At 47.3% G+C, this 26,627-nt stretch overlaps 1 protein-coding gene across 1 annotated transcript in view; it reads left to right on the top strand.

Moving 5' to 3' along the window:
* CATSPERB (catsper channel auxiliary subunit beta) overlaps positions 1–26,627 on the top strand; it is a 73,503-nt gene that overhangs the window by 10,309 nt on the left and 36,567 nt on the right. Inside the window, exons 6-15 of the mRNA XM_077319105.1 lie at positions 640–780; positions 1,828–1,920; positions 3,133–3,251; positions 11,264–11,296; positions 12,552–12,618; positions 14,112–14,158; positions 17,205–17,357; positions 18,458–18,610; positions 19,598–19,742; positions 20,797–20,948. Coding sequence (XP_077175220.1) covers positions 640–780; positions 1,828–1,920; positions 3,133–3,251; positions 11,264–11,296; positions 12,552–12,618; positions 14,112–14,158; positions 17,205–17,357; positions 18,458–18,610; positions 19,598–19,742; positions 20,797–20,948 — 1,103 coding nt within the window. The remainder of the gene's footprint in view (positions 1–639; positions 781–1,827; positions 1,921–3,132; positions 3,252–11,263; positions 11,297–12,551; positions 12,619–14,111; positions 14,159–17,204; positions 17,358–18,457; positions 18,611–19,597; positions 19,743–20,796; positions 20,949–26,627) is intronic.

The following is a 26,627-nucleotide window of genomic DNA, read 5'->3' as shown; positions in this document are numbered from 1 at the left end:
ACCTACTGCTTCAGGGACTCCATCCAGCCACCTCATTCTCTGTCGTCCCCTTCTTCTTTTGCCCTCGATCGCTCCCAGCATTAGGCTCTTCTCCAGGGAGTCCTTCCTTCTCATGAGGTGGTCAAAGTATTTGAGTTTCATCTTCAGGATCTGGCCTTCTAAGGAGCAGTCTGGGCTGATCTCCTCTAGGACTGACCGGTTTGTCAAAAACAGTAGGCACAGAAAATTGTACAAATAGGTAGGTATCAGCCCCACAAATTTTAATGATACAGTCTGGAAAGCCAAATTTTAATGATACATGCTGGAGAGCCAATGTAGAGTAGTGATTAAGAGCAGCGGCTTCTAATCTGGTGATGTAGCCAGCTGAGTGACCATGGTCTTGTCACAGCCCAGATAGACTGTGCAGTAATATCAGGGTTCTCTCAGCCTCACCTCCCTCACAGGATCCCTGTTGTGGGGAGAGGAAAGGGAAGATGAATGTAAGCCACTTTGAGACTCCTTCTGATAGAGAAAAGCATCATATAAAAGCCAACTCTTCTTCCAGTATAGTTACCACTCAACTATGCTTTCCCTTTTTAAAAAGCAAGTTATATTCCTACTTTCTGGTACATTAAGTTGAATCTTTTGTTTTTTCCCCAGAGCCTATTCTTCAATGGACACTGTCTAAGCCATCAAATATAACGGCATTGATACCCCATGTCATAAATGTCACAGTAACAAAAAGTCCTTGTGCAAGCGATGTGGCTATAATTGGCCTGATATTAGATGACCAAGTTAATGGTAAGTGTAGTGTAGTCAATAGACAAGTGTAGGGAGTGTCTGCTGAACTACTCCTGAGCTCCTTCTCAGTAATGTGTTCTGCTAATGGCTATGAAAAAGCTAGCTCTTGCAAGGTCTGCTCCATGGAAACATGTCACCAGAATCAGGTTCAAATGGGGTTCATGGCCTACAAATGGCTTATGGACAATAGGGTCTTCATAAAGCTATTTGCTAGATGCAGAAAAACAACAACAGATAGGTTTTGCCAATGAATTATAAATCTCTTGTGTATTACACAAGAGAGGGACCAGAGATAAATTCAAGAAGGAGTACATTAACAGTATGTGGACAGGAGAATTGTTTTAAGTTTCCACTTCCACTCATGTTGATGATGAATGGAGGGTGGACAGAACCAACTGCATTATAATTGCACCATTCTGGCCAAGACAGGTATGGTTTCCAACAACATGAATCAGTTAGTTTTTTGGCCAGATAAGGCGTGGATGGTAGATGCAAGGAGAACTATCAACCAAGAAATCACACAATGCTGGTATTTCCTGACTGAAGGTTTACTTAGTGGCCATTTCATCAGGTCATTCAAGGTCCTGGACATTTTCAATCCTATTTTGTTGTATGCACAGCAGATTCATTAATGCTGGAAGAAGTGTATCTTCTGTAATGCTAATTAATTATGTGTGGACTTTTTTTCTGTTCAAAATGGTCACAGACCCCAAATGTGTCTGTGGCCCATCATGGCCCAGTAACAGAGGTGACAACAGGGTCAGGGTACGCACACCTCACAATGTTCAATGTTCCCCAACCCTATGCCCAATATTCTGTGGGTCCTTGGAGGTAATGAGAATGCTTAATGCTAACTGAAATGTTGATTTCTACCTCCTCTTTTGGCTACAATGTGTTTTGCATACCTTCCAAGTATAGAAAAGCTCCTGCTTTGGGGGTGGCCCAGTTAGGTTGCTTTATTGATAGGAACAATGGAATAATTAAATGCTAGGAACCTAGTTGTATACTGTGATTCTCTTTTCTTATGGCTATATATTTTATTAATAGGAATATACATTGGAGTCTCTTGGTCTGGATTTACAGCTCGGAATACATTTTGGAGTAATTTGACTGATAGTATTTGTTCTATCCTTGACTATGGTAATTCCTTCTCTTTCTTGATACATTTTCATAACTGTATTTGGGTTTTTTAATCTATAGTCCTCCTATTCTAGAAAGACACGAACTGTGAGAAAATGAAAAATAATAAAACAATCTTTGTGTTTTATTTTCTTCCTTAAAGTCTAGTATTTCCAAGGTACAAGCCACTTAACATGGCCTCAAAATCTAGGCCCAAGGTGCAGCCATGAGGGAGCAAAGCACCATCTGGGAAGGTTACGTAGTTAAGGGAAATATGTTTGCTGTTGTCCCTATGAATCTGGTCACCGTTATGCTTGCTCATAGCAACATCATAATCCCCTATTAACATGTGCTTATATTGTATTAAATGATCATAATAATAACTAGGATTAAAAACATTTTTTAAAAAATCAAAGCTGAAAATCTAGAGAGAAACAAAAAGTGTTATTGAGGAGATATTCTAACTGCCCTGGCTCCAGTGCATACCTAGTTTATGGAATAACCAGCCAATTTGGGCATCTATTAGGTTTGAAGAATAGATAGAACAGGGCTAAGATAAATAACATTTAATATTATATTATAATTTTATAATATTATGTTTATATTATCCTTATCCATGGTCCCTCTATATATTTGTGAAACAGCCTGGGGGAGGGGGGTGGAACATGTCCGGCTGTCCAAGTTGGAATAGGGCCAATCAGGGTGCAGCCAACAAAGCAAAGCTAGCTGCACCCCGATTGGCCCTGTCCCTGCAGCTCCCGCCCTCTGTCCTTGGACTCTAGACTCTTTGCTCTCAGATGTGCCTCAATGCCTGGAGCCAGCAGCAGGTAAGGTGAGAGGGCCCTGGGCAAAGGGTCGTGGTGGAGGGCCTGCTAACGAGGGCCTCTTGGCCTGCTAGGCTGGGCCTGCTCATGAGGGCCTCCCAGCCTGCTAAGCAGGGCCTGCTGATTACCTGCTAAGGAGCTCTGTCCTGGGCCTGCTAACGAGCTGGCCAGCCCCCACCCGCCCCACTTGATCCGGCTGTGAGCTGTGGCCCAAAGCCACCTTAAACTGCCTAGCTGGGGGCCATGGGAGGAGACCCTTTCAAGACCCGTTCTTAGGAACGGGCATTGAAGCTAGTAATTATTATAATATTCAACCATATAACCTGTCTGTACAAAGTAATGACAGAAGTCAAGAACAAAATAAATATTACTGTGATGATAACTCATAATTCCTTTTCTTTCCTCTGAGACTGCGGTGAGCTTTCACTTTTGAATGTTATTTTAACCAACACTCGAATAGTCTTCCTTACTACCTTGGGACTATTTATCAGTGAAGATTTGCGCTATGGAAACTTCTATGAATTAAAAGTACGTAAGTATGCTTTGACTACTAATGTATTTTTAAAATCTGGTGTTCAAGTATTCCTCATATTTTATTATTATTTTATTTATTACTTGGACATTGCCTGCCACTCCCGGCAAACCAATTTGTGGTGGGTTACAAATCACAGAGCCTCTTGTGGCGCAGAGTGGTAAGGCAGCGATATGCTGTTTGAAGCTGTCTGCCCATGAGGCTGGGAGTTCGATCCCAGCAGCCGGCTCAAGGTTGACTCAGCCTTCCATCCTTCCGAGGTCGGTAAAATGAGTACCCAGCTTGCTGGGGGGTAAACGGTAATGACTGGGGAAGGCACTGGCAAACCACCCCGTATTGAGTCTGCCATGAAAACGCTAGAGGGCGTCACCCCAAGGGTCAGACATGACTCGGTGCTTGCACAGGGGATACCTTTACCTTTACCTTTACCTTACAAATCACAGTGATTTACTGGGTAACAGTATGCAGAATCTTACCGAAATCTATTCAGCGAAGCTTACTTCCATGTTCTTAGGATTGCTGTCAAGCGCACAGGAAACTCACAACAAAACTTATTCAAAAGAAAAATAGTTTTATTGATTAGCACTACACGCAATGGACTGAAAAGTCAAATCTGACTAGAAGCCAGATTTGCCTCAGCTTATCAATACATTTCTCCCGCCCAAAACTTGACAGTTCCCAAGGGGGGGAGGTGAGTGAGAAAAGACATATGTGAAACCAAAACAGGATTCCAAACTCCCATCCTTGAAAGAGGTGACAAACAGCCCTTTCTGCCCATAACAAGATAAGGTTAACATAACATCACTATTCTATTTTATTGCTTACAAACTACAAGGCCGGGACTAGCAGGCGCCGGGCCCCATCTAGTAATATAACTGACATGGAGGAACTCAGGCTAATTTATGACAGAGATTCTACAATCCTGACATCCCTCCGCATTAAAACTAACTTCACTCCCCCACCTAGCCGGCATCAACCGGGCGAGGACAATCAGGAAATGCTCGATGGAAAGCCCGGAGAAGGCGGGGTGCCTTCACATTTCCAGCCTCAACCCACTCTTTATCCCCAGAGGGGAAATCCTTCCAATCGACCAAATATTGAAGGCGACCCTTATGCAAGCGAGAGTCTAAGATTTGGTTGACTTCATAGTGGGTGTCCTTATCGATGTAAATTGGAACAGGCATAGATGGAGGAGGGTGCCACTCGTCCGGGGCTGGAGCTCTTCGCAGCAGGCTGGAATGAAAAACCGGATGCACATTCCTATAAGTTTTTGGTAGAGCTAGCTCCACAGTCACAGCATTTATCAATTTCACCACTTTAAATGGTCCCACAAACTTTGGACCAAGTTTCCTGGATTTCTGCTGGCACCTTAAGTTCTTGGTAGACAGGTAGGCTAAATCACCCACTTTCCAATCAGGGGCAGGTACCCTCTTCTTGTCAGCTTGAGCCTTATAGGCATCTTTGGCTTCCTTGAGGCTAGCAACGATTTCTGGCCAGCCCGTACTGATGGAGGCTGCCCATTTGTTTATGTCAGGGACCTCTGCGGAGCTAAGTCCCCAAGTGGGGGCTGACACTAAATCAGTCCCATACACCACCTTGAAGGGCGATACCCCCGTTGAGGAGTGGACCCCATTGTTATAGGCGAATTCAGCAAGTGGCAATAAAGAAACCCAATCATCCTGCTGGTGGTTGATAAAACAGCGTAAATACTGCTCCAGGATTTGGTTTACTCTCTCGGTCTGGCCATTTGACTCCGGGTGATAGCCCGAGGTGAGGGCTTGCTCCACACCCAATAGTTTAAGAAGCTCCCTCCAAAACTTGGAAACGAACTGGGGGCCCCGATCCGTCAGGACACGTGTCGGGATCCCGTGCAGACGTACCACGTGTTTAATAAAAAGAGAGGCCAGCTTTGGTGCTGAGGGCACGCCCGTGCAGGGGATGAAATGAGCCTGTTTGGAAAAAGCATCCACTACAACCCATATAACAGTGTTCCCTTGGCTGGGGGGAAGGTCTGTAATAAAGTCCATAGTTACATCAGTCCATGGACGTGAGGGGGTGGGCTGCGGCTGCAAAAGTCCTTTCCTCTTGCCCCCAATTGGCTTTGAGGCAATACAAATGGGGCACCCCTGCACATATTTCTCCACATCTTTACGCAAGGATGGCCACCAGTACTGTCTCCTGACCAGGTGCAGAGTTTTCACAAAACCAAAATGTCCAGCGGTTTTGGCATCGTGGCAAAGTTTCAAAACCTTCCCCCGGGCCGCGGCAGGCACAAAGAGTCTTTCGCCTTTGAAAAAGAGCCCCCCCTTCTCAGACAAATCAGGGCGGAGGGAACAAAACTCTGGGTCAGTTGACAAGTCCTTTTGGACCCAGCCCCCTGGGATGGGCGTAACAGTCTTTGTGTGGCTGCGCGTCACAGCGGCCATCCCCAGTTGGGCGGGAGTAAAGACGGTATCTACCAATGGGTCTCGTTTGCTGTTGTACTGAGGCAGGCGCGATAGTGCATCAGCCAAAAAATTCAGTTTGCCAGGAAGATGCTTTAGGGAGAAGTTGAAACGAGCGAAAAACTCCGCCCATCTCATTTGTTTGGCTGAAAGCGAGCGGGGCTGTTTGAGGGCCTGAAGGTTTTTATGATCTGTCCAGACTACAAACGGGATTGTGGACCCCTCCAGCCAATGCCGCCACGTGGAAAGGGCCAATTTCACTGCAGCCGCCTCTTTTTCCCAAATTGCCCAATTTCTTTCTGCCGCTGAAAATTTCTTTGATAAATAGGCCAGGGGGTGCAATTTCCCGTCCCCCCCCTCTTGGAGGATCACGGCCCCCATTGCTACGTCCGAGGAATCTACTTGTACTGTAAATTGCTTAGAGGGGTCGGCATGGGCCAACACAGGTTCAGACGTGAATAACAGCTTTAGTTTATCAAACGCCTCCTGACAGGAGGGAGTCCAAGGGAGAGGCGCCCCAGGTCGGCTTGCCGTCTTCCCCCCTTTGGTTTTTAACAAGTCAGTGAGGGGCAGCGCAACCTTGGCAAAGTTGGGGATGAAGGTCCTGTAAAAATTAGCGAATCCTAAGAAACTTTGTAATTGCCTCCTGGTGCGGGGAGGCTCCCATGCCAGCAAATCACGCACTTTGCCAGGGTCCATTTCGATCCCAGCCTGGGAGACCCGGAAACCCAAGAACTCCACCGCCTCGCGGTGGAACTCACATTTTGACAGTTTAGCAAACAACTGGTGCTTCCGCAAGCGGCGGAGCACTTCGCGGACCAGCTTTGTATGACTCTCAACATTCTCTGAATACACAAGAATATCATCAATGTAAACCAACACCCCTTGGTACAATAAATCATGCATAATTTCATTTATCATATTCATGAACACGCCCGGAGCGCCGGCGAGGCCGAACGGCATTACGGTGTATTCAAACTGCCCCAGGGGCGTATTAAAAGCTGTTAAATATTCATGCCCCTTCTTGATCCGAACTCGATAGTAGGCTTCCCTTAAGTCCAGTTTCGAAAAAACGCGCGCCTTCCCCAAGTGGCCCAGCAAGTCTTTTATCAGGGGAAGCGGGTAGGCGTTGCAGGTGGAGACCGCGTTCAACCCGCGGTAGTCGGTGCACAACCTTAGCGAACCGTCCTTCTTTTTAACGAAAAGGACCGGGGCTGCCAAGGAAGATGTGGCTGGTCTAATAAAACCCCTCGCTAGGTTCTTATCCAAAAATTCTCTAAGCTCTGCCATCTCTCGCGGGCTCATGGAATACAGTTTGGCTTTGGGGAGAGGCTCTCCCTTCTTTAATTCGATGGCACAGTCAGTTTTGCGGTGGGGGGGAAGCTGGTTGCACTCCACCTCCGCGAACACATCACCAAAGTCCCGGTATTCAGGAGGGAGCGCGTCCACCCCCACCCCCAATGCAGCCAACACCCCGGATCTCGGAGGACCCTGCTGCCGCGTGTGCTGCTCGCAAGCGGCGGAGGTAAATTCCACAGTCCCTTCCTTCCACTTCACAAGGGGATCATGTTCCCTCAGCCAATCCAACCCCAACACGCATGGGAAGGCAGAGTGAGGGGCCACCAAAGGTTGGATTTGCTCCCAATGTTTTTTTATGTCCAAGTCCATGGGGCGAGTCTTTGCCGTGGCTTCCCCACCGGGAGCGCATTTCCCATCTAACTGGGTGATTGGCAAGGGTTCTTTCAGTGCCACTTTCCCCACCCCCAAAGTCTCGGCCAGTGCCGGGCTCACTAGGGATTGGGTGCACCCCGAGTCCACAATACATCGGATTCCCACCGTTTTCCCCGACTTGGGGTTAGAAAGGTTGGCACGTAGGAGTAGCAAGGGGGAATCACTCACCACGCGTTTGCCCCTGTTGGCGGCCTGCTGGCGGGGCGCCTTTACAGCAGACCGTCCTCGTTTCCCGACTGCTCCTCAGCTTGATCCTCGTCCTCCAGCCCGCTTCCCTCCTCCGAGTCGTCCACCGCCGGCACGGCAGCCACTGGAACCAGGAGAGATTTGGTGCTTTTCTTGGTGGTGGTTTTCTTGGCAGGCGTGGCTTTCGATGGGGCGCTGCTCGCAGCTTTCGGGGTTGATGCCGCTTTCGTTGGGCAGTGTGCGAGGAAATGCCCGGCTTGGCCACATCCCAAGCACAGCCCTTTCTCCATGCGCCGAGTGCGCTCCGCCGGTTCCAATTTGGTTCGGGGCTTGGTCTTCACCGGGGTTTTCCCGGCCAGGGCTTGCACCATTGAGGCCCGTTCCAAGCGGTTTTCCATTTCTCCAGCCAGCTGGACCCACCCTTCGACAGTGAGTGGGTCTTCCAGGAGGAGGCACTTGTCAGCCAGAGTGGGATTGAGGCCCCCTACAAACGCCAGCACACGTTGGGGCTCCGTCCAGTCTGGTACAGAGGAAGCCAGCTCCTTAAATTCCCTGGCGTACTCAACCACGGACAACTTTCCTTGCCGGTGAGCCCGGAGTTTCTTCTCCGCAGTCTCCCGTTCAAACGGTTCCACGTACATCTGGCGCAGGGCCCTCATGAAATGGTTGTAGTCGCGGGTGGCTTGGGGGTGGTAACGGTACAAATCCACGAACCATTTGGCAGCTTTGCCTTCCAGGGCTTGCCCCACGAAACGCACCCGTTCGGCGTCGTCTTGGAAAGTGAACCCCATGTCCATCATGTAGGCTTGGAGGTGCACCAGGAACGTGGGGAAATCGGAGGGGTCCCCAGAAAACTTTGCCTTGAACTTATAGGTGTTCCGCATTTCCACTCCACGGAGGTGGGCAGGTAGGCGCCCTGGGCCCCAGTCCGCCGGTGCTGGGGCCGGGGCCGGGGGTCTTGCACCCCGGCCAATGCCTCTCCCTCTCCCAGCCGCCACTCTCGCTCGCTCCGCTGCCTGCGCCGCTGCTGCTGCTCGCGCGGCCGCTCGCGCTGCTTCACGCGCCGCCGCCGCTGCCGCCGCCTCGGCTCCCGCGACATCCGCCGCTGCCCGTGCCGCCGCCGCCGCTGCTGCGTCCTCGCCTCCGTCCGCGCCGTCTCCACCAGCACCGTCGCCGCCAGCGCCACCTTCGTCCTCTCGTTCCTCGCCTTCGTCTTCTCTCTCCCTCTGCGCCCTTGCGCGTGCTTCCGCCTCGGCTTCGATCTCTAGCTGAGCCCGGGCTCTGGCCAGCGCCTCAGCCGCCTCTGCCGTTGCTTGCGCGGCCGCCATGCCGTGCTCCTGCAGTGCAAACCCACCGCTCTCTCTCCGTGCACTGGTATCGTGTGCACCCCCACCGAGCACGTCCTTTAGCAGGCGTTGTGTTCGGCGTCTCTCCTCCGGATCCAGCCGACCCGAGAGGTCCTGCAGCCAGTTAGTCACCCTGTCCAGCTTGTACTGCAAGTCCTGTGTCTCACCCACAGGCTCCAGCGCGTAGCTAGGCAGTCCCAGGTGCTCCGGCCAACGTTCATCCCCAGTAGGGCGGTCGTATTTTGACAACCGCCTGCGCTGGGTGATGTGACGTTCCAAAAATTCCTCGGGTCCCGGGGTTGCCCCCGAGACAGCCCGCATCATGGCCGAGCTGTGCGGCCCCGCACCAGCGCCTTCGGCCTGGGAGAGGTCCCAATCCAGGCCCTCTCCCTGATCAGAAAAAGTATGTCCCTCGCCCTGCATTTTGCAGGTGAAAGGAGTTGTGAGATTTGACTTGATGTCAAGCGCACAGGAAACTCACAACAAAACTTATTCAAAAGAAAAATAGTTTTATTGATTAGCACTACACGCAATGGACTGAAAAGTCAAATCTGACTAGAAGCCTGATTTGCCTCAGCTTATCAATACATTTCTCCCGCCCAAAACTTGACAGTTCCCAAGGGGGGGAGGTGAGTGAGAAAAGACATATGTGAAACCAAAACAGGATTCCAAACTCCCATCCTTGAAAGAGGTGACAAACAGCCCTTTCTGCCCATAACAAGATAAGGTTAACATAACATCACTATTCTATTTTATTGCTTACAAACTACAAGGCCGGGACTAGCAGGCGCCGGGCCCCATCTAGTAATATAACTGACATGGAGGAACTCAGGCTAATTTATGACAGAGATTCTACAATCCTGACAATTGCATTATTAGTTTGTGTAAAAGGGTCTCAAGTACATTCATATATATTTTACTCAGTGAGCTAAGGGTGAAACTTGAGTGCATTTCATCAATTTTTGTGTTCTGACTTATATCCCAGATGCTTATACACTGGGGGCTTTATTTTAATTTTCTTTAGTGAGTAAAGGATTAATTCTGAAAAGTCCATCGACATCTGGAGAGGCACAGTTTGGCCACCCCTCCCCTAGACTTACTATATGTTTTTCCCTCTGTGAAGGAGATAATTTAAATCTGGAAAATAGTATGAGCTCTCCTTTGTTCTACAGCCATGACCCAAATTGCTCCACCCATTCTTCCCCCCACCCCCACCCCCACCCAACAGTTGCTCCTTCTGCTGTTCACAAACAGAAAACTGTTCACTTAATTTCTGTGTGAGGGCTACAGTTAAAGGCCATAAAATCGCTGCAGACCTAGGCACATATAGGATAATGCACTTTCAATGTACTTTTACACATGGATTTTCCTGTGCAGGGCCCATTATGCACGGGCCATAAGGCCCGCACTCCACGGCAGCAGCGCTTCGGTTAAAATCACCAAGAACACATGCTGCCGCCACGAGTGCGGGCGCCTCCCAGCCCTGGGCTCCAGAAGACCCGCATTAAGCGAACGCAGGATATTCTAGAGCTTCCCGGGTAAGCCGGGGCTGCAGCGGCCTGGCGCTGTGCATAATCGGCAGTGCCGGGCTTGTTGGGCTGCCCAGCCTCAACCTGCAGTGTCCCTTAAGGGACACCGCTCGCCCCTGCAGGCTCCATGGCAGCACTGAGCTGGCAGGGGCGACCCCCTGCCACCCCCACTCCCCCAGCCCCTCCCCACTTCCCCCGCCCATGGCGATGCACTTACCTTGGCCGGGCCTCCTAGCCCTGGTGTAAAGTGTGCGCGCCGGGGCAACCCAGCATGCCCCGCTCCTGTGCGTTCACGGGAAACTCCATGCAACGGCATGGCGCTAGGGCGCGGAATCTGGCGCCGTGCATAAAGGGCCCAGAACAGGAAAATCTGCTTCTAATGTGCTTTGAAAATGCATTAACCAATGTGTAAAGAAAGGGTGCTGGTCTCAGGAAGAAACATACAGGTTGGTTTCTAGACCGGACTATGTTACACCACAGCCGCATATCATGAAGCCCTTGGAGGCCCTTCTCCAGCCACTCTGCGTTGGAAGAGTGATTGGGAAAGAGACTTAGCCTCCTGCCAGCCACTTTTTAACTGAGAGTCTGCTTTCTATCGCCCCAAGAGAGTTACCCCTTTGTTTTAATGGAGAATGTATGGGACACTGGCAGGCATTTATGCAGCTGTACTCTGCAAAGGCAAAAGGCCTGTCAGGGCTTTAGGGTAATACTAAGGCATATTCTAGCTGCCAGTGAGTAATGTGTATATTTTTACTATTCTGTTTTCGTCTAGTTCAGCAAAACAAGCCTCTGTGGATTTGAAAGGGTGAGAAATCACTAAATGTCACTTTTAGGTATCCCTAATGGTAATTGCCTTATACAGAATATACGAGAAATAAAATAATCTGAATGGTTTATAAGCCCATACATTTTCCTCCTGGCATCTATTTTGGCACCCCTCATTTCCAAGTAAGTGTACTCATTATCACATTCTATACTGCACTTATGTAGCACAGAGAGAGAGAGAGAGAGAGCAGGCTTGGTGTAGTGGTTAAGAGTGGCAGCCTCTAACCTGGAGAGCCGGGTTTGATTCCCCACTCCTTCACATGTAGCCAGCTGGATGCCCTTGGGTTAGTCAGTCATAGACACATAGAGATGGAAAGACCTCCAGGGTCATCTAATCCAACCCCCTGCACAATGCAGTCCTGTCAGAGCTCTCTCAGCCCCACTTACCTCACAGGGTGTTTGTTGTGGGGAGAGGAAGGGAAAGCGATTGTAAACTTCAGGCAGTGAGAAGTTGGGTATAAAAAGCAATTCTTCTTCCAAAAATGTAAAAATAATATCAAGAAGATCTCTGCATCTATATATCAGTGAGAAGTTAGGTATAAAAAGCAATTCTTCTTCCAAAAATGTAAAAATAATATCAAGAAGATCTCTGCATCTATATATCAGTCTTAGAACCATAGAGTTGGAAGGGGCCATACAGGCCATCTAGTCCAACCCCCTGCTCAACGCAGGATCAGCCCAAAGCATCCTAAAGCATAAAAGTGGTCTTCATAGGTTAACACTTGTGAGGTCCCTCAAGTTATTTTCTACCAGTTCCTCAGATCATTTTTCCTTGGCATTCATTGTGTCCCTTTCTTTACCATCTCCCTACTGTCTTCCATCTCGGAAGCACCTCCCTCATCCCTCATGGTAGTGTCTTGGTGATGACTTTCCTGGATAAGTAAACATCACTACTAATGCCTTAGCCACCAGAAGCGACACTCTTCTCTTTGAGGATCCTGTTGACTATTTCCCTCATCTCCAGCAAGAAGCTGGGGCAACAGGAAATGGGGTTCATAATCTCATGAACCCTTTAGAACAGGGGTAGTCAAACTGCAGCCCTCCAGATGTCCATGGACTACATTTCCCATGAGCCCCTGCCAGCAAATGATGGCAGGAGCTCATGGGAATTGTAGTCCGTGGACATCTGGAGGGCCACAGTTTGACTACCTCTGCTTTAGAATCTTATCAGCTCTATCATGCACAATACAGAAACAATTTTATTAACAGTAACTCCTTATTTCTGTTTCCAACAGGATGATTATCTCCAAGCAAAAATATGGTATAATACCCAATGCCTGGCTAACCAGGAAAACTATGAAGGTGAGGAAACCAAACCTGCCTTTTTGAGAAAGAGTGGAATAAACACTAAAAATATGTCTGAAGTACAGCTGAGATGTTGTTGTTGTTGTTAGGTGCGAAGTCGTGTCCGACTCATCGCGACCCCATGGTCAATGATCCTCAAGGCCTTCCTGTCCTCTACCATTCCCTGGAGTCCATTTAAATTTGCACCGACTGCTTCAGTGACTCCATCCAGCCACCTCATTCTTTGATAGCTGAGATAGTAAATAGTTTTAAGCTGAAACATTATCATGTTTCCATGTTATTTTTAATTAAAACATAAGTATTTACAGGTTTTAATGTTGACTAACTTAAAATAATATGGTTGATTCTATATAGATTATTAAAAGAGAACAATTTCTTGAGCCACAAGCAAGAATCTTCTCCTTTCAGGTTCCAGTTTTTATAGGGTTGTGGCTAAATAATTCTTGGGTAACTAATTATAACTTCAAATGCCATACAAAATCACCTATATTCATATACTTTCTAAAATATATACATTCTGCTTTAATACAGTGCGTTACTTTTAATCATATAAAAGAATATCAAAAAATAGTGATTACTAATCTTTATACATAATGCTATATATTCATAGAATCATAGAATCATAGAGTTGGAAGGGGCCATACAGGCCAACTAGTCCAACCCCCTGCTCAACGCAGGATCAACCCAAAGCATCCTAAAGCATCCAAGAAAAGAGTGTATCCAACCTTTGCTTGAAGATTGCCAGTAAGAGGGATCCTCACTGGTCCGAACCATTATGCCCATCTTTGTATCTTCAGTTCTGGATAGTCTTATTTGTCTGTCTGTGTGTGTGTGTGTTTATTTTTGCATTTTTAACCTGCCCATCCCAATTAAAATTATTAAAATACAATTTCCTAAAAATATAAAACTGATAAAAGCGGCAGCACTGCTGATTGTCAATGTTCTTTCTTCTCAAGGAGAAAAGCATAGAAACAATATAAATATTGTTCACAAGACGACATTTCCAAATGGATTAAGGCAGGGAGGCAAGAGATAATTTTGATGTTATTCTAGGCCTCAACTGTAGGCCAGGCAGAACAGCTGCTTAAGGTCCCTGATATCATTCAGTAGGGCTTCTCTCACTGAGGCCCTAATCTTTAAACCGCCCGCTCCAGAGGAGTGGGAGGAATAAAGGAGTAAGGGCAAGTGGTGAGGAGTAAAGGCAGGCCCTGTCCGGGATAAAAACTCGGAGGGCCCAATCAGGAGCCGCGAAGCTTTGAAACTAGTAAATTATATTATTATAAATTATATTATACAAGGGGCAATTTTAATAAAAGCCATATTAGTCGGTAGCCCCTTTGTTCTTTGTCCCACTAATTATCAACTGCCAAGAAGATTTCTGGTTGTTTCTCATATATAATGTATTTTGAAGTTGAAAATTAGCATCTGAAGATGAACTCTTCGCAAATCTTCACTGACTTTTTAGTTATATATTTCTTGTTTTCTTTCAGTGGATTATCTTTCCCTCTCATTTGACAAAGATAAAACATTAAGCCAGGTAAGAGAAAAGATGAAAACACCTGATGAGTATTAGATGAGTGTAGTTGAAAACAGACCATTCAGTTCAGAACAGCAGCTGTAATGTGGCACAGAATTTGATTTCCTGACAATCTTTGCAATAGTTAATGTATTTAGTCCCTAGTAGCTGTAATCAGAGTTTTGAAATGGTTGATATAGTCTCAACAACCAAAAGGCAACTGGAACAATAATTCCATCATGGCTAGTTTCACTAAGTTTGATGAAGACTGGTCCACAGACTGGTACAATGAAATGATCTTGTCAGTGGTCACTTGCTTCATATGCTGTTGGAGAGTAAATCCACTAGGACAGTGGTCCCCAACCTTTTTATCACCAGAGACTGGTCAAAGCTTGACAATATTACTGAGGCTCGGGGGGGTAGTCTTTTGCTGAGGGATGTTGCCACCCCCGCCTGAGCCCCTACTCCGCTTACTTTCCCACCGGCGCCCCTGACTGCACAGTACCACATCGAGGGGGAGCCCCAGTCGTAGTGGCCACTGGAGAGCACCAAAGGTGAGCCAGCGGCAGAGTGGCAGGGCAGCCCCCGAGGCAGCAGTCAGGGAGGAGGACGAGGAGCTGCGGCCCGGTACTGACTGATCCACGGACCGGTCCCGGTCCCGGTCCCTGGACCGCAGGTTGGGGACCACTGCACTAGGATACCAACTGTCCAGCTATACATTCTCTTTGGTTTTACAATAATTTTATAAAGAAAGATGTCAGAAATGCTATGCTTCTGCCATAATTGTTAGCATTTGTTAGAAGTGTAGATGTAGAGCCCATGGCCAGTTTTACTGCTCGAGCTGCTTTCTTTAGTTTTCTCACCTTACTCCCCATCCATCTCTTCCTGTCTCCAGAAAGCGGCACCTCGACCTTGGGTGCCAAGCTATCTGCTCCTTTTAAGATCTCCCATATTGCACAGGTTCTCACACGAGAGGGTGTTGGTTTGGGAGTTAAATGCTGTGTCTATCCTGCCATGCTTTAGTTCTGACAAGGTATTATTGGGTTAACTTGCTTGCTCTCAATAAACTCTATCTTTTGCACCAAGTCAAGGATTCATATTTTAAACCATCTAAAGAAGCCTCACAATTTTTTTTGTTTGTTTTATAGATTGTAGCTGCTGGAGTTGCTGTTTTCAGGGGGAGAAAATAAGGAGAAGAGAATAACGTTTATCACTCTGTCATTTCCTCCTGAAAACTCCACCTTCAAAACAGCATCCAGACATTGGTTGGCTATTGCACTATAGCAATCATTTACCACTTGGAGTGTCTTGTCCACACAGGAAAATACAATTGCCTATGTATGTAATAACACAACAATAATGGAATATTTAGAGATATCAAGAAGCATTCCAAGCAGCTTTTACCCCCTAGTGAAGAAAGGAAGATAAGTGATAAGACTCACTGTAAAAACAAATGCTGGGCAAAGTTCAAGAAGAAGACCTAACATGAAATGAATTGTCTCAATGAAGGAAGCCCTAGCCTTCAGTTTGCAAGTCCTGAGCAAGGTTGTTTATGATAGGATATTTTTAGGAGGTCATTAATTTACATAGTCACCATAAGTCTGAAGTGACTCAAAGCAGACAGTACACACATTGAGTCCAGCAGTGTCACTTCTGGCATCTGTGATTTACAATTCAGAACCTTGGAATTATTATTAGGACTAGCTTCAAAGCCTGTTCCTAAGAATGGGCCTTGAAAAGGCCCCCCTCCCCTGGCCAGGCAGCTTAAGGTGCCTTTGGGGTGCAGCTCGCAGCCTGATCAAGTGGGGCAGGCGGGGGCTGGGCAGCTCGCTATCAGGGCCGGGACAAAGCTCCTTAGCAGGCAGTCAGCAGGCCAGGAGGCCCTCATCAGCAGGCCTAGCCTAGCAGGCCAAGAGACCTTCGTTGGCAAGATCTCCACCATGACCCTTTGCCCAGGGCCCTCTCACTTGCTGCTGGCTCCAGGCACTGAGGCATCTGAGAGCAAATAGGCTAGAGTCTAGGAACGGAGGGCAAGAGCTGCAGGGGCAGGGCCAATCAGGATTATAGATTTCAATTAATATGGTATCTGACACTGTTAAGGCTAAAATATATTTGTAGTTTATCAATGTGGGCTGTTGGCATGGAATCATTAGACCACCAATGCAGGTATAATACCAACACAAACAGTGTTTGGCATAAACTTAGGCCACAGCTTTTATTGTTATGCAACTGAGCATAGGCAAAACACAAGTGGATCCTGCCCCTTATCATCCAGCTGACCACAAGGAAAGCCCCCCACAGTAGCAGGCCATTCATAGGGATTGACCGACACACAGGTCAAGCTCCCCTGGACCACCAGGCCTGCTGAGCAAATGGGAGGTGGCGTGTGGAAGATGTCCTGTGGGTGTCAGCCTCTAGTAGGACTCCCACAGCCACCCACAATGCGAGGCAACAGCCTCCCCAGCTCAATATTCACCCAACCTTTTATAGACACCCCCAATAATGGCAGAGCCCCACACACAGGCACGGGCTCCACCCAAAAAGATCCACCTCCATAAGCACAACCACCACTGACCAGGGGGGGTTCAACCTACCATGCCCTACTCCTGCCAATGCACATTAGCCAATAAAGATCACCAGGGCATGATGAACATCATCCAGCCACAAGTAAATGCCCCAGCACTGCCAGCCACAAAATGACAGTGTCTGACAGTCATTGCCTGATAATACCCAGGTCCCTGATCATGGCTGACAACAACACCAACCCTGAAATGGTGGGCAAATAATTTCCTCCCAGCTGAATGACAAGCACCGATGGCAGGCTGTCATCCCAAACAATGGCTGCTAGTTACCACCAACAATGGCCAGCAGTGACCACCGGCACATGCCCCACCATCCATATCTGCAAACGTTAAGCCCTTCCTTGAGCTCTAAATCTTCTGTATTGCTTGTTACTTTCTGTATTACTAAGCATAGATTTAAAACCAAATATATGATGTGTTCTTCAGTCTATTGATTCTACCTATTCCTTTTATTGCACTTCTAATTTGAAATATCTTCTTCATAGGAATCTACTTGTTTCTATAGTAATGACCCATTTACACAATGGCTCAGTTGCTTCCCTCGCAGAAAACAAACTGACAGGTTCATGTCTCGGCGAGCAGTTTCTTTTCTTATTGATTATCAACAGAACACTGCCATAAGCTTTTTAACTCTGCAGGTAAAATATGCAAAACATACCATTGCAGTTGGCGTGCATGTCTATATGCCATTTTGTTACAAGATTTAAAAGGGATTGTCCGATCTTTTGTGGATCTATGAAAGTTCTATCCAATCATCTTAAAATAACCCAAACAACGAACAACAAAAGAGAGAACAAAGTAACCCAACCCGTATACGCAAGCTCGGATCTTAAAAGGTTGAGCAGCAGCAGAATATATTAAATCTAAAACTATAAATATTTATTCTAATTCAAGTGCACATATAAAAATTTTTAAACATCAACATTGGTCACACACTATTGCACAGATCCAAAGCATATTGACACATGGATGAATGATTTTAAAAAAAACAAACACACATTTCAGCCTCTCTTTGGGTCTTCGGTATATAATAGGTAAAGGTAAAGGTATCCCTTGTGCAAGCACCGAGTCATGTCTGACCCTTGGGGTGACGCTCTCTAGCGTTTTCATGGCAGACTCAATACGGGGTGGTTTGCCATTCTCTTCCCCAGTCATTACCGTTTACCCCCCAGCAAGCTGGGTACTCAATTTTACCGACCTTGGAAGGATGGAAGGCTGAGTCAACCTTGAGCCGGCTGCTGGGATTGAACTCCCAACCTCATGGGCAGACAGCTTCAGACAGCATTTCTGCCACTTACCACTCTGCGCCACAAGAGGCTCTATATGATATAATAAGGACTATATGGTTTTTAAAAAGAGCCTCTTGTGGCACATGGTGGTAAGGCAGCCGACATGCTGTCTGAAGCTCTGGCCATGAGGCTGGGAGTCCTATCCTTAAACATTCAGTTCAGAAAGTTCTGTTGTAGACCTGATCTTTGTGGGTAATGTTTCCAAAACTAAATTAAATAACAAAGGAGATAATGGGCAACTTTGTCAGATACCCTTCATAATTTTAATTTTGTCAGATTTTTAAATGAAAGTACAGATTTTTAAATGACCTTTAGAATGCAAAAAATGTGACTAGATATATTATAATGTGCTTTCACCTGTACTGTTTTCAAGCAGATTTATTATTCAGCTTGATATACCACATTTCTACCTGTTAATGTACAAAATTGTGTTTTTCTTTATTTCATAGGATAGGACATTAATATCAGTTATTAAGTTAACAGACCACAAGTTGAATAGAAGGAGAAAGTTTCCTAGGTTTTGGTTTCCAGATACTACATTTGTGCCATTTGGCATGGTTTTCCACCCAAATAGTCATTTTGTGTATGTTTATGGAAGTCAGGTAAGTATTAGTAGCAGGAATGCCTGAGATCCTAACTCCCAATTCTTTTAAAATACAGTCTCATATTAATGAAGTAGTCTTTAAAAATTCTCTGTGCATACCTGCACCAAAGTCTGCAACACTCCATGCCTATTATTGTGTTGAATTTATGTCTCCTTTCCCTCATTCTTTTCCTATTCTGCCATTTGTACATTATCTGTACATATGTGCAAAGAGCCAAAAGAAACATCTGCTTTCAGACAGCTGGTAGGCAAGGGCTATTGTTACTCTATTGAGATTCCAAGTGAGTTTTTAAAAGGGTGGTGCTTGTGTCATTTGCCTTGCAAGCACAAACAAATTGTTTTGAACATGGAGTCATGGCCACTCACACAACCACTTCACTTTCAGGATGGGAATAAGATGAATTGTAGTCATACAGTGTCAAGAAAGCCTCCAACATATCTCCAAAGCCAAAAGTGCATGTAGGTTCCCATCAGGTTGCCAGTTTTCTCTTCCCTTAAATATCAAAGCAAATACATTTCCTTTTGAAATAAAACAACACTTCCTTCCTTGAGAAAATACAAGCTCACCAATGGATGATTGTGGCTAATACTTTTGCTGCTGAGAAAATAGACAATGATGGCAAAGAAGGAACATGTGCTCTTAAGAGTATGTCTTCTGCAGCCCAAGTTGTGCCATACCTTGCTATGTGCCAGGAGCACCTCAATTAACTGGGTCAGGCACTTGTGTGCAGCCCAACATCTTTTCAAGTGGTCAGCTTGCTGCTCAGGACCACTGTGTTTAAGAATCCGTAAACCATGGTACCTAACTGCCTGTCACCTCCTGCTGAGTATCCATGGCCATAATTTTTGCTACTATCATTACCATTTCAAGGTAATCACTGTATTTGGGTTTTTCTCCAAAAATAATTATCACCTAAAACAATACTTACATTTTAAACCTGTCGATCTTATCTTTTATACTCAATTCCTCCCCCTCCCCCTTTAGGTGTGGTTTTCTGAAGATGGAGGTAACAAATTTCAACTTTTAATTAAATTACCGCGTGAGATCGTTGTAAAAACAGATACATGTGTTTTCACCCAATCTCTTATATTTGTGACTGACAAGGGGAGCGTTTACTACTCCAAGGCAGGTAAGAATTTCAAAAGAATTCAAAAACTCCTGGAATATGGAGTAAGACACACAATCGGAAGGAATACAGAGAGGAATAAAGAAATATTAAACATTGAAATGCTGTGGGGAACAGAAAATGCCTTCACTGTAGCTCTTTGCTATCTCACAGTTGGTATCTCATCTGTATGGCAACAGAGGGCACACCATTAAACAGGGGCCTCTACATTTTTCTCTTTTATTGTGATAATTGAATGCACATTCATTCACTTTTACCCACTCTATTTATTTTCTGTTTTCATTCAACTTAGACACCTCTTCCCTTCCACTTTCCAGTTCTCTCGTATCACATCTGCCACTCCCATGAATTACCAGTTCTAACCAGGGCTGAATCTGCACTCAAAAAAAATGTTCTGCTGTAAATCCTGCCAAATGTTGATAGACCTGAACCTATATCTTCCAACAGATCTGAAGCCTTCCTTTTTCCCGAATTGAAACAGGTCCCTTCTGCACTTGAATTCTCCCAATTGCCAGGAGCTAGAGTGTTTGGGGTGGGAGCGGTGGTCTCATGAAGCTCCAGCTGGCACTGAAGGATCACAATGCTGGAGAGGGCTTTATTTCCTCCCTGTTGTCTCCCAGCTCTACAGCCAAAGCAAGTGAAGCACGAGGCTGCTTGTAACTTGATGTTTGGCCACTTGTGTATTTCTAACAGTTCAGAATTGTGACAAGGATGTACGTGGCTTTTCTGGTAATGCCTTTCTATTGCAGTCCCCTTGTGTCTACTGCAAAGATGTCACCAAAATCAAAGGACCTCCCCGCTCTTGCAACAGCTTACTTCCATCAAGTACAAAAGTTGCCATCAGAAGGGGGAAAGGGTACCACTGCAACCTCTATGTATACATAGAGCTACTTCAGCTACAATTCCCCTTAATCATAACTGTTGCTTATTACACTGATCAATCAAAGCATGATCAGAATAAATCCAATGAAAACAAGCCTGGTACAATATTACCCTTATGGCTTGTCATCATATATATGCATTATTATTTCTGTTTTCTTTTGCCCTATCATGCTAGGTTTACACCGGTATGCCAAGCTTACAAATATACGATATAATATATTTAACATGAACTTTGACCACTTGGGAGATTTATATCATATTACTTTGAACGAAACAGCTAAAGATTTCCTAGAAGTGCGGCGTATGGATGAGAAAACTTTATTGCAGGTTTAATATGCAGTTTGTGTACCCATGTAAAATGGTTCTGAAATTTAATTATTGTTGCATGAAAATGAAAATCTACTGTTAAGGCGCATCTAACTAGCCAACTCGTGCTAGTGATTGAATAGACTCCATCAATATACATATTTACCTAAATGTACACATAGGAGGCAATTCTGAAAAAGAAATCATTTATTTATATTATTAACATACTAACTAGATTTCAGAAGAACAATGTTTGAGTCCAGTGGCACCTTTAAGACCAACAGAGTTTAATTCTGTCTATAGCATTTTGTGTGCATGCATACTTCTTCAGATACACCTAAACAGACTTCCTTAAAGCCTTACATTTAGGTTGTTATCTTGTTAGGTGCGAAGTCATGTCCGACCCATCGTGACCCCATGGACAATGATCCTCCAGGCCTTCCTGTCCTCTACCATTCCCCGGAGTCCCTACATTTAGGTACGGGAGTTTATTTGCCAGGAAGGGGTAGTTGGAATCAAGAAGCATAAAGAATTGTGCAATAAATATAGCTAAGATTGGATTAAAACCTGTGAATAGCAGCAAATCAGCAAACAAATAAGAATAAACAAACAAACTAAGTTTGAGTTGAGCGGCACATTTAAAATCCACAAAGTTTAATTCTGGGTATAAGTGTGTGACATGTATAGTAAGATAAGAACCTGGTATCTCTGTTCAGCCCTGAGAGTTCCATTGTCCTTAGTGTTGTAATAACTTGTAATTCAGCAGGATAGATTCAAATAAGTAGCCTTGTTGGTCTGAAGTAGCACAATAAAATCAAGAGTCCAGTAGCAACTTTAAGACCAACAAAGATTTACTCAAGGCGTTAGCTTTCGAGTACAAGCACTCTTCCTCAGACTATGAACTGACCATCAAAACAGTAGTATATGCCAGCAAATTTGGAAAACTCAACAATGGCCACAGGATTGGAAAAGGTCAGTTTACATTCCAATCCCAAAGAAGGACAATGCCAAAGAATGTTCAAACTACCACACTATTGCACTCATTTGTCATGCTAGCAAAGTTATGCTCAAAATCCTACAAGCTAGGCTCCAGCAATATGTGGACCGAGAACTTCCAGAACTTGTATGCAGAGCACATTGTGAGAAAGGCGGGATTAGAGGAGTCATAAATTGGGATCAAGATTGCAGGGAGAAATATCAACAACTTCAGATATGAGATCAGCCCTGACTGCTCCTTAGAAGGCCAGATCCTGAAGATGAAACTCAAATACTTTGGCCACCTCATGAGAAGGAAGGACTCCCTGGAGAAGAGCCTAATGCTGGGAGCAATTGAGAGCAAAAGAAGAAGGGAACGACAGAGAATGAGGTGACTGGATGGAGTCACTGAAGCAGTAGTTGCTGTCAGGATTGTAGAATCTCTGTCATAAATTAGCCTGAGTTCTTCCATGACAGTTATATTGCTTGGTGCCTGGTGGCCACAGGTCCTATATTCTTGCTAACAATTATAAGTGAAATATGTTGTTGTAACTCTTATCACTTGTTGAGGCCTCTCAGCTGGGTCTGGTTTCGCTATCACCCAGTCAAGGCCATGAGAATGTATCACTGTTTTAATTGCATGTGCCTCTTCTCTCCTTCCCCCCTCCCTTGGGAACTTTCAAGTTTTGGGCGGGAGAATTGTATTGATAAGAAGAAGCAAATCTGTATTCAGGTCAGATTTGACTTCTCCAGTCTTGATGCGTGTAGTACTTCTCAATAAAGCTTTCTATAATTAAGAAGCTAGTTGTGAGTTCTCTTATGTTTGACATTAAGTCAAATCTCACAGCACCTTTCGCCTGCCAACATGCAGGACGAAGGCAATATCTATACCGAGCAGGAAGAGGGCCTGGATTGGGATCTCTCTCAAGGCGATGTAGCCGGCGCGGGCTCGTTTAGCTCGGGCATGGTCAGAGCCTTGGGAGAGGCAACCCCGGGTCCCGCAGAATTCCTGGAAAGGCACATCACAGAACGCAGGCGTCTATCGAGGTACGACCACCTGACGGGTGATGAGCAGTGGCCTGATCAACTGCCCCTGGGGGTGCCTGGCCAAGGGTTGGCGTCCGCCCTGGAGGTGCGCGAGTTGCAGCAGAAACTGGACAGAGTGACCAGCTGGCTGCAGGGTGTGTCGGTACGGTTGGATCCGGAGGAGCAGCGCGAGGCGAGACGCCTGCTGCGCGAGTTGCAAGGTGACTTCCACGAACCCGGCAGCCGAAGGCAGAGAGATCTTCCTACCCTGAGGGAGCGCGAGGAGGCGGCGATGAACGCCGCCGCCGAAGCCGCCGCCTTGGCGGCGGCGAGAGCAGCGGCACAGTTGCAGGAGGAACAAGACGACGGCCTTGGTGGGGCCGATGCTGTGGGAGGAGTGGGCCTCCCGGGTTTGGGTCAAGTCGTGGCCCATGGACTGGCTACCGGAGCCGGTGGATTACAAATTGCAGCGGCGGCTGCTGACGGTGCCGGGGCAGCGGACGGAGTGGCGGCCGGGGCTGGCGGAGCGGCTGAGGTGGCAGCGGCGGCAAGAGCAGCGGTGGCGGCGAGAGCAGCGGCGGCGGCAAGAGCCGCGGCAGGAGTTGGCTGAGGAGTGCGGGCTCCGATGCATTGGGGCCCGGGTCGTTTGCCTCCCCATCTCAGAGGAGTGGAGATGCGGAGCACCTACAAGTTCAAAGCTAAGTTCTCGGGAGACCCGTCAACCTTCCCGTCGTTCCTGGTGCATCTGCAAGCCTACATGATGGACATGGGGTTCACTTTTAACGATGATGCCGAGCGTGTTCGTTTTGTGGGAGAGTGCTTGGAAGGGAAGGCGGCAAAGTGGTTCATGGACCTCTATCGTTACAATCCGAGAGCCGTCCGGAATTACAATCACTTCCTGAGAACCATGCGCCTGATGTACGTGGAGCCTTTCGAGAAGGAGACGGCGGAGAAGAAGCTCAAGTCCCTGAAGCAAGGGAAGATGACAGTGGCCGAGTATGCCCGGGAATTCAAGGAGCTGTCATCTGCTGTCCCGGATTGGACCGAGCCCCAGAGAATGCATGCCTTCGTAGGGGGGCTCTCCGGAGATTTGTCCAGCAAGTGCCTCCTTTTGGAAGACCCACTGACCGTGTCGGGATGGGTGCATCTGGCAGGAGAGATGGAAAGCCGTCTGGAGCGGCCGGCCGAATATAAAGGAGTTGCTGAAAAGACGGCTGGGAAGACGTCTACCCCTAAGAAAGCCAAGCCCAAGGCGAAGCTGGAACCGAGTGAGCGTTCGCGGCGCATGGAAAAGGGATTATGCCTGGGTTGTGGCCAGGCTGGCCATTTTCTCGCTCAATGCCCAACCAAGACATCGCCCAGCACCAAGTCGACGGGGGGAACCCCGGCCAAAGTTTCCACAACCAAGAAAGCGGCCCCGAAGAAGAGTGCCAAGTCCCTGCTGGCCCCGGCTGGGGCTGCAACGGTGGTGGAGGAATCAGAAGGCAGCAGCCAAGATGAAGAAATTCAATCGGAGGAGCAGTCGGGAAACGAAGACGACCTGCTGTGAAGGCGCCCCGCCAGCAGGTCTCCGGCAGGGGCAGACGCGCGGTGAGTGACTCTCCACTGGTTCTCTTGCCCGCAACTCTCACGGAGCCCAACTCCGGGAGAAAATTGGGTGTTCGTTGCATAGTGGACTCGGGGTGTACCAAAACCCTAGTTAGCCCAGCACTGGCCGAGACTTTGGGGGTGGGGAAGGTGCCTCTGGGGGAGCCCTTGCCCATTACTCAGTTGGATGGGAAATGTGCCCCGGGGGGGGAAGCCACGGTAAAAACGCTCCCGATGGACTTGGACATTGAAAAGCATTGGGAGCAAATCCAACCCCTGGTTGTGCCCCATTCCGCTTTCCCGTGTGTGCTGGGGCTGGACTGGTTGCGGGAACACGATCCCTCGGTGAAGTGGAAAAAAGGGACGGTGAAGTTTTCATCACCCAGTTGCAAGCAGCATGTGCGGCCCCAACCAGCTCGAGACTGTCAAGTCGTGGCCGCAGTGGGGACGGCTGGGGTGCCTGCTCTCCCTCGGGAGTATCAAGATTTTGAGGATGTGTTCGCAGAGGCCGAATGCAACCAACTACCTCCCCACCGAAAAACAGACTGTGCAATTGAGCTAAAGAAGGGTGAGCCACTTCCCAAAGCCAAACTGTACTCCATGAGCCCTAGGGAAATGAAGGAGCTTAGGGAGTTCTTAGACAAGAATCTAGCCTGGGGATTCATCAGACCGGCCACTTCTCCCCTGGCTGCCCCAGTCCTCTTTGTGAAAAAGAAGGATGGGTCCCTGCGCCTCTGTACGGACTACAGAGGACTGAATGCTGTTTCTACCTGCAATGCCTACCCTTTGCCTTTGATTAAGGACTTGTTAGGACATTTGGGGAGGGCTCGGATTTTTACAAAACTGGACTTGAGAGAAGCCTATTACAGGGTTCGCATAAAGAAGGGGCATGAGTACCTGACTGCTTTTAACACCCCCTTGGGCCAATTTGAATACACTATCATGCCGTTCGGCCTCGCCGGCGCTCCGGGCGTGTTCATGAACATGATAAATGAAATTATGCATGATTTGTTGTATCAAGGGGTGTTGGTTTACATTGATGATATTTTGGTGTATTCGGAAGATGTGGGTAAACACGCCAAATTAGTCCGCGAAGTGCTCCGCCGGCTGCGGAAGCACCATCTGTTTGCCAAACTCTCGAAATGTGAATTTCACCGAGACGCGGTGGAATTTTTGGGGTTCCGGGTTTCCAAGGAGGGAATTGAAATGGACCCGGGCAAAGTGCGGGACTTGCTGGCCTGGGAACCCCCCAAGACGAGGAGACAGCTCCAGAGCTTCTTAGGCTTTGCAAACTTCTATAGAACGTTTATTCCCAGTTTTGCCAAAGTAGCATTGCCGCTCACTGACTTGTTGAAAACAAAGGAGGGGGGAAAGGCGGCAACTCGACCAGGCGCCCCACTCCAGTGGACCCCCTGGTGTCAGGAAGCCTTTGAGAGACTGAAGCTCCTTTTCACATCTGAACCGGTGTTGGCCCATACTGACCCAACTAAGCAATTTACCGTGCAAGTAGATTCCTCGGATGTGGCAATGGGGGCCGTGATCCTACAAGAGGGGGAGGATGGGAAGTTGCACCCCTTAGCCTATCTGTCAAAGAAGTTTTCCGGGGCAGAACACAACTGGGCAATTTGGGAAAAAGAGGCAGCCGCAGTAAAATTAGCGCTTGCCACATGGAGACATTGGTTGGAGGGGTCTGCCATCCCGTTTGTAGTTTGGACAGACCATAAAAATCTCCAAGCACTCAAGCAGCCCCGCTCACTCTCTGCCAAGCAAATGAGGTGGGCGGAGTTTTTCTCTCGTTTCAACTTTACTCTTAAGCATCTGCCAGGCAAAATGAACTTTTTGGTGGACGCTCTCTCCCGCTTGCCCCAGTACAACAGTAAGCGCGACCCATTGGTGGACACAGTTTTCACCCCCGCCCAATTGGGGATGGCCGCGGTGACGCGCAGTCAAACAAAGAAAGGAAACTCGATTCCCGGTGGGTGGGTTCAGAAGGAGGTGTTACAGGACTCTGAGTTTGCTTCCCTCCGCCCTGACCTAGTCGACAAGGGGGGCCTGTTTTTCAAGGGGGAGCGCCTTTACGTTCCAGCGGCGGCGCGCGGGGACGTTTTAAAA

This window comes from Paroedura picta, chromosome 2 (assembly GCF_049243985.1).
Source record: "Paroedura picta isolate Pp20150507F chromosome 2, Ppicta_v3.0, whole genome shotgun sequence".
Taxonomy (NCBI): domain Eukaryota; kingdom Metazoa; phylum Chordata; class Lepidosauria; order Squamata; family Gekkonidae; genus Paroedura; species Paroedura picta.
Note: the sequence above shows the minus strand (reverse complement) of the source record. Positions and strands in the feature narration are given on the sequence as shown.